The sequence below is a fragment of the Canis lupus genome, chromosome 30 (genome assembly GCF_011100685.1).
Source record: "Canis lupus familiaris isolate Mischka breed German Shepherd chromosome 30, alternate assembly UU_Cfam_GSD_1.0, whole genome shotgun sequence".
In the NCBI taxonomy this organism is placed as follows: domain Eukaryota; kingdom Metazoa; phylum Chordata; class Mammalia; order Carnivora; family Canidae; genus Canis; species Canis lupus.
In genome coordinates this window covers 37086402-37098468 of record NC_049251.1, presented here as the reverse complement: position 1 = coordinate 37098468, position 12067 = coordinate 37086402, and the positions used below count along the sequence as shown (strand labels likewise).

The window sequence follows — 12067 nt, the reverse complement described above, 5'->3', positions numbered from 1 at the left end:
AGAGTGTTTAGACTCCCCCCCTCATTGCACAGTGAGGAAACTGAGGCCCAGAGCAGGGAGGGTCCCTGCTTAATGTCACACAACATGACTGTGACAGAGCTGGGGCTAGATCCCAGGCATCCTGCCACCCAGGTACCTGCTGTGTGTCTGGACTTCCCCTGCTCTCTGGTCACAGGCTGTAGCATGTGACCTGCCAGCCTGTCTCAGGCCATAGCTGACCCTCAGGGAGGATGGAGCAGCTTGGCCTAAGGCTGGAGTATTGTGGGGCGAACTGCTCCTACTGCTGAAACAGCTTCACACTTGTCTCTGGACATCATTGGTTTGCTTCTCAGCCTGACTCCCACTGGGAGGTGGGGCTGGGAGTGGAAGGCCTGTCACTGGGGAGCAGACAGAGGGACAGGCAGGGGGCATCCTTAGGGAAAGGGGAGCCTTTCTCTGCCAATCTCTATATCTTGCCTGTGGTACCCCTGTGCCTATCTCACACAGTCACTTAGAACCTTCTGAGACTTCATTCTTCCACATGTGCTCTCCCTTGGAGTTTTCTCCCATGGTCTGTAACTCATTCTTTCTGTCTTCCTGGAGACTGACCCCTGTGTCTCTGGGCAGATTTTACTGGGACCTGACCATGCTGCTGCTGATGGTTGGAAACCTAATCATCATTCCCGTGGGCATCACCTTCTTCAAGGATGAGAACACCACACCCTGGATTGTCTTCAATGTGGTGTCGGACACATTCTTCCTCATCGACTTGGTCCTCAACTTCCGCACAGGGATTGTGGTGGAGGACAACACAGAGATCATCCTGGACCCGCAGCGGATTAAGATGAAGTACCTCAAGAGCTGGTTTGTGGTGGATTTCATCTCCTCTATCCCTGTGGACTACATTTTCCTCATCGTGGAAACACGCATCGACTCAGAAGTCTATAAGACTGCCCGGGCCTTGCGCATCGTCCGCTTCACCAAGATCCTCAGCCTCCTGCGCCTCTTGCGTCTCTCTCGCCTCATTCGATATATTCACCAGTGGGAAGAGGTGAGTGGTAAGACCCAAACCTCTCAGAGGATGGGGTATTTTTCCCACAGGGGGAGTGAAGGGCCAGCAGGTAGTCTCAGATAGTTGGATTTGGGCTGTCGGATCATAGCAGGCACATCTGCTCCAAAAGGGCAAATATTAGTAATTTCTTGACTTCTTATCGTGTGCTCGATACTATGAAAATTACTTTACAGGCAGTATCCCATTTAAGTCTCTGACAACTGTAGAGGTACTCACTTTTTACGTAAGGAAACCAAGAGACTGGAAGTTTAAGGGATTTGTATGAGGTCACAGAATCAGTAATTGGTGAACCCGGATGCCAGAGCCTGCACTGTTAACCACTGGACAATATTGTAGAGAACGTAAACTCATGAGGCTGTAGGGGCCAGGCAGGGAACATAAATGGGTGAAAGGGGCCAGTGGGAGGCAGTACGGAGTATGGTGAGACTGGGGATAACTGAAGAATACACCTCCATCTGCCTCTACTCCACTGTAGCCACTTGTTGCCAAGAGAGAATAGGCCCAGGGTTTCAAGATCTACAGACTGATCATGAGAAGCAGAAATCTGGGTTTTTGTGAATTTTGTTGGCAACATTCTTAGGTGTCCTGGGGGTTCTTCTGGAGCAGACCCTGAGGTGAGGATCTGCATCAAAGTGGCTTTTTCCCCCAGTGGGGCTGAGGCAGGGAGCATTCCCAAGAATAATCTGGTAGGGGGCTGGGGAAGAGGGACAGAGGGTGGAAGGAAGGAAGCCAAATAAAGGTGACACCAAGGAAAGTCCCGTGGGGAGCTCTGGGGACACTGTGCTTCACACCTTGGAGTTGTCCCAGTCAGGGCAAGGAGTTGGAATTTTTATATCCCCTTGCACGGCAGCCATTGGTTCAGGGCACTTCCCGCCCTTGGTGCTAGGCAGGCAAAGAGCAGCCTGGGGTGGGTCTCTGACAAAGAGCCATAGTGGCTAGCTGGCGGGAGTGAAAAGCCCACAAGCGAGGAGGCTGGAGTCATGTGCACAAGAACCGTAAAGGGATCCTAGGGGCTGTGGGCAGAGTCCTGGCTACAGAAACTAAATAAAAAATTGTAAAAGAACTGGGTGGGCCAACACTGTTTGGAACAAACCTAACTCAGCCATGGGCTGAATGCAGTCCTCTGTGGGAGGAAGAGAGGAGGACTGTGGGCTGGAGTTTGTAAAACAGCAGGTGACTGTGCCAGCGCTTCTGTCTGCATCTGCCACCGTCCAACTTATGCCTTTTGGCAGTGGCAGCAGGCTGGCCAGCCTGGAGGTGCCAGCGTGGGGGTAGGTATACGCTGTGAGGCTGCCCACCTTGGGGTGCAGAGTGGGCTGGAGCCTGGGGAAGGTTCTGCAGAGGCACGTTTCTTGCCATGGCTTACTGCCGGTCTGCTGGTCTTCAGGACCCCTGCGCTTGGTTGGATGGAAGTTCCCATGCTCAGGACATAAGGCCCCCACCCCAGCAGCAGCTTGGGCCCTCACAGTAGCACCCGTGGCTGATGGTCGAGGCACTGGCAGATTGAGGTCAGAGGGAGCAGGAACGTACACCTGTGCTGCGAAAGTGCCTACACCAGCCTGGCAGTGTCACTCTGTGGCAGAAACTCTCTTTGCGTAGGAGAATTTGCATTATTCCTGCTGACAGAAGAGGGGCAATGACTTGCCCAAGGTCATGTGGCAGGCATCTGGCCGAGCTGGAGCTGGAGCTCAGCCCAGTTAGCTCTCCTGACTCCCAGCAATGAGGAGTGGAAGCAGTGGAAGGTCTGGGGGCTCTAGCAAGGGTTACACATGTGAGGCCTGAATTAGAATCCTGGCTCTGTCTAGCAGGGTGACCTTGGTGCCAGCTTGCCTCCCTGAGCCTCAGTCTCTCATCTGCAAAGTGGTATAATCCTCACTGGATTGTTGGAAGGATTAAATGAGATGATGTTTTGTTTTGTTTTTTAAAGATTTTATTTTTTTATTCATGAGAGAGACAGGGAGAGAGGCAGAGACACAAGGAGAGGGAGAAGCAGGCTCCATGCAGGGAGCCCGATGCAGGACTCGATCCCAGGACCCCAGGGTCATGCCCTGGCCTGAAGGCAGACGCTCAACCACTGAGCCACCCAGGTGCCCCGAGATGATGTTTATAAAATGCTTAGCATAAAATTTTTAAAAAAGATTTTATTTATTTATTCATGAGAGACACAGACAGAGAGAGAGGCAGAGACACAGACACGGGCAGAAGCAGGCTCCATGCAGGGAGCCCGATACAGGACTCGATCTCGGGTCTCCAGGATCATACCCCAGGCTGAAGGTGGTGCCAAACCACTGGGCCATCGGGGCTGCCCGCCCCCCAAAAAGATAAATAAAATAAAATAAAATAAAATGCTTCGCGGGAAGCCTAGTGGATGGTCTGATAAATGCCCCTCCCTGGTCATTTGTCTGAGTAACCCTCCATACCTCTATGGGAGGGCTTACGTTTCTCAAGTACTTTTTTTTCCCTTAAAGACATATTTCCTTATTTTAGAGAGAGAGAGAGGAGAGAGAGAAAGAGAGCACGAGCAGGGCGGACAGAGGAAGATGGAAAGAGAATCCCAAGCAGACCCCACACTGAGTGCAGAGCCCAATGTGGGGCTCGATCTCATGACCTTGAGATCATGACCTGAGCTGAAACCAAGAGTTGGATGTTTAACTGACCACGCCACCCAGGCGCCCCTCAAATACTTTTTACCCTTTGTTTTATTGGCTCCTCACACCTAGCTGGCAAGGCGAAGCAGGCAGGATTGATTATTCCTGTTTGTCAGTGAGGAACAGGGGCAGAAAGTCGGGCTGGCCCAGCGGTAGGATTTTGGAACTGGGCCTCCTGATTCTGGGTTCCCTGCACTTCCTGCATTCTTAGGTCGCCTGAAAGCAGGATGCCAGTGATTTTGTCATCTGTCCCTCTGTTAGGGAAGACTCCCAGCTGCGCTTGGGACGGCAGGCAGTGGGGCAGGCAGCGGAGCGGGCCGAGGGGTGGGGCAGTTCTGCGTGATGGGTCGGACGTGTGGTACCTCTGGGACCTCCAGGTGCAAAGAGATAGATGTTGGCTTGGGGATCTGAGCTCAGACCTGAGAGGGGAGAGTGTTGGGGTGGGGCTGGGGGCCGGGGGCCCCCCTGAGTGGCTGCAGAGGAAGAATGGAGGCATATTTCCTAGAATGTCCGGACAAGTAGTCTCTTGGTTTCTGTCCCAAGTCGAACTACAGTGGCCTGGAGGTTGGACCGTAGAGACCTCCAGGTAGACCTCCAGACCATGTTGGGTCCCTCAGTCCCCAAGGCCACCCCCCAGCCTTCAATTTGTCTTAAACATACAGCTAGACTATCATCAAAAGCAGTGAAGTAGCCACTCTTGACCTTCTGTGGCATTGGTTCAAGTCTCCAGGCTCCAGCCCCCCGGGAGCCACCCATGCTCCTTCCTTACGCCTGGGCCCTGGGGGCCATGGTATTTGGGGAGAGTTGGCAGATGGCAGAGAAACCATGTCCCCGCACCATGCATCGCGGGAGCTCGGTCCGGAGCTTCTGTCCCCACCGCCTCCTTGGCCTGGCTCCCCGCTGGGCTCTCCAGAACTGGATAGGCAGGCCTCGCCGTGGCTCTTCCCCGGGGTAGACAGAGGCCCCAGGAGGCCTAGGTCAGAGCTCTGAACTGGACATTGGTACTCAGTCTCGAGGGCAGGGACGGAGATCCCAGGAGGCCAAATAGATGACTCCCCGCCGCCTCCGCACACACCCTTATCTGGCCACCAGCGGGGAGGAAGTTGCTTTGAGCTGGCTTCTGCAGGACACCACCCAGCCAGGGGCTCCCACTGGACCCCCAGGATTGGATCGGGCTTCCCCAGCTGGCCCCGGGAACCCTGTCTCCACATAGCCTGCCCTAGGCCTGGGGCTTCTCGCCTCAGCTTGGCCTGAGATAGTAGTGGGGGGACCCCAGAAGTCCCAGGTCTTCGTGAGATTCAGGAGAGGAGGTATCCAGTAGAGAAAAGCCTGCTCTCTCTCCTCTAACTCCCTGTGTGAATCTCTTTCCTTTTGGGGACCTCGGTTTTCCTGACTGCGCTCTGATGTTCTGGGGTCGGGGCTTGGTCCCCGCCCTGGCCTCCCCTGGCAGGGACCATGTTAGCTGACCCTGAGGACACTGTCGTGGCCCTGGGTGGCCCTGGTGAAGCCGTGGAGATGCCAGACTGCCTCGCCCAGCCCAGCCCCCGGCCAGAGAGTCCTCAAGCGTCTCGGGAGTCAGGAGAGGCGGAGGGTCTCGGGCAGGTTGCAAGCCAGCCCCTGCCTCCATCCCGGGCGATCTAGGTCAGCTTCCTCTTCCCAAGCTTCTCCCAGCCAAGCCTCTTCCCTCCCTGGGAGGTGTGAGCTTGTTACAGGCACAGAGGCTATTGTTAGAAACCGTGGTCGCCGCCCCCCCACCCTCCGGATGTTCCCCAGCAGGCCCAGCACCCCAGCGACCCATCCCAGAATCCTCTTTCCCTCGCAGCCGAGAGCCGGGGGAGGAGGGCTGGAGAGAGGAGGCTGCGCCTGGCCGAGCCTCCCGAGGAGTCTCCTCTTCCATGGACTTCGATTTTTCTTTCTCGCTCAGAATTGAGGAGTGCTCTTAAGGGTAGGGGTTGGCACTCTATAGGCCCCAGGAGGGGACCCAGGGTGACCTTCAGCTGGGCCACCTCCAGGCTGTCCCCAGGACACTCGGGCACCAGCCGTCCTCTCTGGCCTGGGATCGCTGACCCCAGGGTGGCCACTGGTCCCTCAGACGCAGGGAGAAGTTGGTCTTTTCCCTGAGGAGAATATGAGTCTCCCTGGGAGGGAACTCAACCCTGCCCTGAGCAGAAGCCTTGGCGGAAACTCCAGTTTCTGGTCTCTCCCCAGGACTGAGAAACCAACTCTTTGTTTGAAGGCTGGGGAAGAGAGGGAAGGAGAGGAACCAGCATGCATTGAGTACCTACTGTGTACCAGCTGTGGACATCATCTCTCCTGATCCCCAAGACAGCCCCGGGAGCTGGCAGTTACTGGTCCATTACACAGATGAGCAAACAGGCTCAGAGCAGAGAAGGCGCTTGGCCGAGCTGGAGGACATGTCGCTCTGTCTCCGCACGGTGGCCGGCAAGCTCCGGAGCCTCCCCCGAGGGCCATGTGGGGACAGAGGGCCAGCCGCCCAGGCTGCCCGCCCAGCGAGCCTTACAGGGCCTGGAAATGAAGGTACTCAACCCCCACAGTCAGAACCAACATCGTAAAAGGGGGTTTTAATGAAGTATAAAGAGCAAGACAAATATTTGTGCAGCGCAGCTGACTTGCGGGTGGCCTGCGGCCCCAGCCCACAGCGGGGACACACAAGTGGTTAGCCGCCTCTCCCAGCAACTGCCAGACTCACTCTCAGCAACCACACCTGGGTGCCGTCGTGTTGGGGCCAGAGTGCGTGTGCGTGTCTGCCCCGCCCGGGTTACCCTCCTAGCCTGGATGGATGTGCCCCCCACTCCACCAACCCTTGGCAGGAAGTTCAGATTTTGCCACGTAGGTGCCTTTGGCTTTGCATGGAGAGCTATCCAGAGTGCCCCTCCCGCCGCCCCAGAGTCCCACCCCACACCCCTCCCCACCCCCATCAGGCCCCCCTCCAGCTTCCTCAGCCCAACACCGAGCTCCACCACCGCTACCGCCACCACCACCACCACCACCATCACCACCATCACCACCACCACCACCATCACCGCCACCACCATCACCACCACCATCACCACCACCGCCATGCAGGACCCGTGAGTCCATGCCCACCTGCAGGCAAAGGCCCCTTTCCTTCCCGTGAAGGCAGAGGTAGGGTCCCCCGTAGGCTGCACCTGCCCAGAGCCTTTTCCAAACGCCACCATATACACTCGTGGCAGCCCTGATTACCATCATCCCCATCACTGTCATCGTCACCTTCCCCTTTACCTCTGTCTCTGAGCACTTCTTGGTTCCTGAGACCCTACCATGTGGTCTGCTTTGTTCATTGCTGAGGTCCTGATAAAGGCAGACTAGACAAGTACCTGATCCTGGAGGAACAAATCACATAGGTGATACCCAAAGAAAAGAAGGTATTGCATAGGGCAGCCCGGTGGCTCAGCGGTTTAGCGCCCCGTTGGTCCAGGGCCTGATCCTGGAGACCCGGGATCGAGTCCCACGTTGGGCTCCCTGCATGGAGCCTGCTTCTGCCTCTACCTGTGTCTCTGCCTCTCTCTCTCTCTCTCTCTCTCTCTGTGTGTCTCTCATAAGTAAATAAATCTTTAAAAGAGGGGAAAAAAAAGGTTTTGCATAAAAATATACCAACCCACTACTTGTGTCTCTCAGGCCGGGAGTGGCTCATGCAGAAGAGCAGTTTCCGTGAGCTGCCCCAGTCTGGGACGCTTTCTGACGGGGTCCGCGGCTCCTTCAGCTCCGGCACCGTGTTATGTGGCATATACTGCAGAGGAGGACGCTGCACCATACCCTGTGCCCTAGACACCATACGTACGGTGCAGCTGGGGCTGTTAGAACAGAGAACTTGCAGACCCGAGGGCTTACACTATAATCATTTGCTTCTCATGGTTCTAGAGGCTGGAAGGACAAATCGGGGCGCCAACATGGTCGGTTTCTGCCTAAGGCCCTTGCCCTCCTTGTTGCGTCCGCACATGGCGGACAGAGATCCTCCTTCTCATGTCTCTTCTTCTGAGGGCACTGACCTCATTCATGGGGGCTCCACCCCAATGACCTAATCACCCCCAAAGGCCCCAGCTCCTATTGCCATCAGTGGGGGTTTGGGCTTCAACATATGGCTTTTGAGGGACACAAACCTCCAGTTTGCAGCAGCTGGGAAATGAAGGAGCTTCGTAATAATGACCCACCGCACGGTGTTGTGTTCAGGGCCCAGAGGACTTTCTCAGCCAGTTTAATTTCTCCAGCGACCTTGAGAGAGGGGGGGCAGATGTGTAGCTCGTCTTAACCGAGGGAAGGCTGAGATCTGGTGGGATGGGAGGGCGGGTGCTGGTCATCTCCGACACTGGATGCGCCCATGTCACTTGCCTTCCCCATCCTCCACGTCCGGGGAGAGACTTTGAAAGGTTAGTGGCTGGCCCAAGGTCCCAGGGCTGTTGTGCTCACTTCAGACCTCCCGTCAGAGCCGCACGGGGTGGGGTGCTGGGCTCAGGAGCTGCTGGGGGTGGTGGGGAGAGGCTGAGGAGCTTCCGGGCTCAAGGTCCAGGCCCCAGGTCAAGGCCGGCAGCGACGGTGGCCAGAGGCACGGGTGTCACGCTCAGGCACGTGCGGCCTTCTAGACGCAGGCCCCGGTCCCGCACCGCCCTGCCCGGTCTGCGGTGCCCGCCACTGCTTACGTGTATCAGTCTGCTGGGCGCGCGGATGCTGGGCACCGCGGCTAGCCCTGGGGCCTGTGTGGCCTGCGATCCCAGACACATCCCTCGGCCACTTTGGGTTAGAGTCCTTTCATCTGCAAAACAGAGCTCCTGGGCCCGTCTCATCGTCTGCAGGCAGCCCTGGGTCAGATAGGCCTCTTCCACTGCCACCGTGGTGGCGCCCAGTTCCTCCTCCGAGCCGTGCTGACAGTATTTTCAGCAAAGGGTCGTCGTGAGTTTACATGAGGATGACTGTGGGACCGCATGCCCCGCATGACTGGGATGTGGTGTTACTGTCCCCCTGTCACTGGGGCCGTGGGGGTGATGGAGCTCCATCCTCCATGAACCTTAGGGTCTGCTTCATCCTGAAAAGACTCCACAGCCTTTGGGCTGGAACATCCAGGGTCATGCTACTAAGGGGACCGCAGGTGGGCACGGCCCCGGAGGTGGTCGACCAGTAGTATTCATGTTTGACTCCTCAGAACCTGGACCCATACCAAGCCCCCTTGTTGAAGGGGAAACAAGTCACTGGCATCAGAATATCCTGCCACCCACCAGAGTCCACCCCATCCTGCCTCCAGGGTCTCCTAGGCCAGAGGCAAGGCCAGAGCTTCCAGAGGCCTCCCTCTAGACCTCCTCCCCTCTCTGTCCCCTCACTGCCCTGTCAGCATGGCGACCCCTGCCCACCCTGGACCAAGCAGCAGCTGTGGCAGGAGGGCCTTGGGGCAGGGATGCTGGGTATGCCCACCCCACCCCCTCCCCACAAACTTCGGGGCCTCACTAGGAGCCACAGCAGTGGGCACACTCGGGTGGCACTGGGCTGGGGTTGAGGGGGTGGAATGTTGTTAAATGATACTGGAGAGCATTACTACTACTACATATTAACTAGTCATAAAGATTAATTATTAATAACAGCTCATTAATTAATAATGGTGTGCAATTTATGGAACATGTCTATAGCCAGGGCCGGGCACTTTATATGTATAATTTAATCCATTTGATAATCCATTCAGGTAAGAATTTTTATTGCCATTTTCCAGATGAGCCACGTAATCAGAGAGATTCAGGGACTTTCTCAAGATCGCACAGCTAGGAACTGGGTGGAAGTGGGCCTGGGATCAAGGTCCGTGTGAGCCCAGGGGACCCCGTGTGTCCAGGCTGCTTAGCCCCCCGCTGCTGCTAGGTCCTTGGTGTCCAGTGGCAGATTTGGGGAGACACAGTGCCCCTGGCCTGATGACAGACTGTGGTCCCCCGAGGAGCCCCACGCTGGCTGACTTTCTCCCTGTCGTCCTCCCGGCCAGGCCAGCTGATGAAGCAGCGTCTCTGCCCACTTCAGGGCTGTAGGGGGGATGTCCTCCCTTCAAGCATCAGGCCTGAATGGATGGCTGGACTTCCGGGGAGGCCCCCACACCCGCAGGAAGCCCTGGAGGTGTCCCCCTGGGGCCCTACGGCCTGCTGCGAGCTTCTTCCAACCCCCCGCCCTGGCCACCTGCACCTGCCCAGCCCCAGGCCGGTGCCCGCCAAGCAGGCGTGGGGCAGTGCCCCGGGCAGCTGCAGGCTGGGCAGGAGCGGCCACCCCCTTTCCCGGCGGGCCGGCCAGCCACCTACGAGGTCCATTTCTTTCCCTGTGCCCCCAGATCTTCCACATGACCTACGACCTGGCCAGCGCTGTGGTGCGCATCGTGAACCTCATCGGCATGATGCTCCTGCTCTGCCACTGGGACGGCTGCCTGCAGTTCCTGGTGCCCATGCTGCAGGACTTCCCCGACGACTGCTGGGTGTCCATCAACAACATGGTGGTGAGCGCCCAGCTCGGGCCTCCCTTGGGGCGTCGGGGGGTGAGAGCACCAATGGGCAGCGTAGGTCCACAGCACAGGTCTACACCTGAGCCCCGGCACATGGGGTCCTGAGGTGCCAGCACGGTGGCCAAGGCCCACGGCTCCAGCCAGTGCAGGCCCATCACCCCCACCCTGCGCCTCCCTCCAGCCCCCTGGCGCGGGCCCCGACTCCCCTCAAGGAAGTGAAGACCTGCTGGTTCTCACTGTATCAAGTGTGGCAAAGCTGGGCTGGGGGTTGCCATCCTCCCTCTGTCCCCCAGAGGCCCGACCAACCCTAAAAGCTGAGCCCGAGAAAAGGGAAAGTGGGGAGGGGCACCGTAGGCGGCTTGTGGCGGGCTTCTGAGTGGGGGGGCTCCCTCCCCGGCCCTCCCCCCAACCCCACCCCCTAGGCCCCCACAGGTGGGGGCCTGAGCCCCCAGGAGGGAAGATGGAATGGGGGCCGGGAAGCCATCACGCAGAGCCCCCCACCCCACGCCTCCCACGTGCAGAGTGGGCACCAGGCGGGGCGAGGACCCCCTGGACCCGTGAACAACCCCCCCCAGCTTTGGGAGGCCCGCCTCCCTCCTCCTCCCACCCTGTCCTGTGGTTCACCTGAGGGCCAATCCCCGGAGCCCCAGGGGAGGAGGAGCCAGCTTTGAAAGAGGTGAAGGGACCTGAGGCCTCTTTCAGCATCAACTAGGCCTTGACCAAACAGCCTTTTGATGAGCTAAGTGTAAATGAATCGGCCAGATGGATTGAATATCCGGTCCCCCGAGGCTCAGCAGGAAGCCCCCCCTGCCCCCCATGCCAAGCCCTGACTAGAGGCAGCTGCAGCCACCCTGGGTCCCCAGGCTGGGAGCTGAGGCAGGCACCCCAGGATCAGCCCCGCTGACCTCCCAACCGGGTCTGGACCGAGAGCCACCAGACCGGCTCTGCTTGTCTAGGACCACCTGAGTGGCCTTGACTGTGGCTCACAGCTCCTGTGCCTTGCCCCAGGTGCTAGCAACAGCCTGGGAACCGTGGAAGGGTTTGGGGCCCCGCGCCCCGGTTCTTTGGGTCCTGAGCTAGGTCATGCACAGAGTTGCTCATCCATCCCCTATGTGAACAGGGAGGCACAGGGGAGGTAGCAGATGCTGGGGTTCATCTGGCAGCTTCCTCTTTTGGGACAGTTTCCTCTGTGTGAGGGTGACAGGCCCACACATGCACTAAATTCAGGAGATGGCCCTTCTGCGCCCAGCTTTCCCACGCGGAGGCTTCCTTGAGACACTGGCTGGCTTTGGAGACAAAAATAGCCGGGAGCCTCGCTCACTCCCTTCCTCCCTCCTCCTGCCCTCAAGCATTGTCTGTTCCAGACAGTCCATCTCCTGGCAGGGGGGAGGATAACTAGCGGCCTCAGCCCTGAACCCATTCCGGCAGGGCTCACCCAGGAGGTGAGTTAGCTCTGCAGCGCTCAAACTTTGCTCGCCCAAAATGAGGACAGTGTTTTTGGCTCAGTCTGCCAGAGCTTGTCCCCCCCGGGAAGGCATATCTGGTTTTGTAATTGAGGTCAGTGGGGAAATGGGCTTCACTTGGCAGTAGTTTGGTGGTGGTGGTGGGGGGTGGGGATGGAGCTATTTTCAGCAAGTAGAGGACAGCAGGGTGGCTCAGCCTGGGGCCTTTGGCGGCCTCGGGGCTCCAGGCTGCTCCCTGAGGACTGAAAAGTCGGAGGGGGGTGAGGCTGGCTCCTGTCCCTTTGCTGGGGCTTCTAGTCTGATCCTGTCCCCCATAGCAAGAGAAAGGCCTCAGTCGGGGGTTCACTGTCCCTGCACGTCGCCAGTGCGGGCTCCTGCCCCTCACCCAAGGCTTCCAGCCAAC

At 58.0% G+C, this 12067-nt stretch overlaps 1 protein-coding gene across 1 annotated transcript in view; it reads left to right on the top strand.

Moving 5' to 3' along the window:
- Positions 1-12067, top strand: part of HCN4 (hyperpolarization activated cyclic nucleotide gated potassium channel 4) — a 43974-nt gene that overhangs the window by 23791 nt on the left and 8116 nt on the right. Inside the window, exons 2-3 of the mRNA XM_038579892.1 lie at positions 607-1030; positions 10034-10195. Of these exons, the coding sequence (XP_038435820.1) occupies positions 607-1030; positions 10034-10195 (586 nt within the window). The remainder of the gene's footprint in view (positions 1-606; positions 1031-10033; positions 10196-12067) is intronic.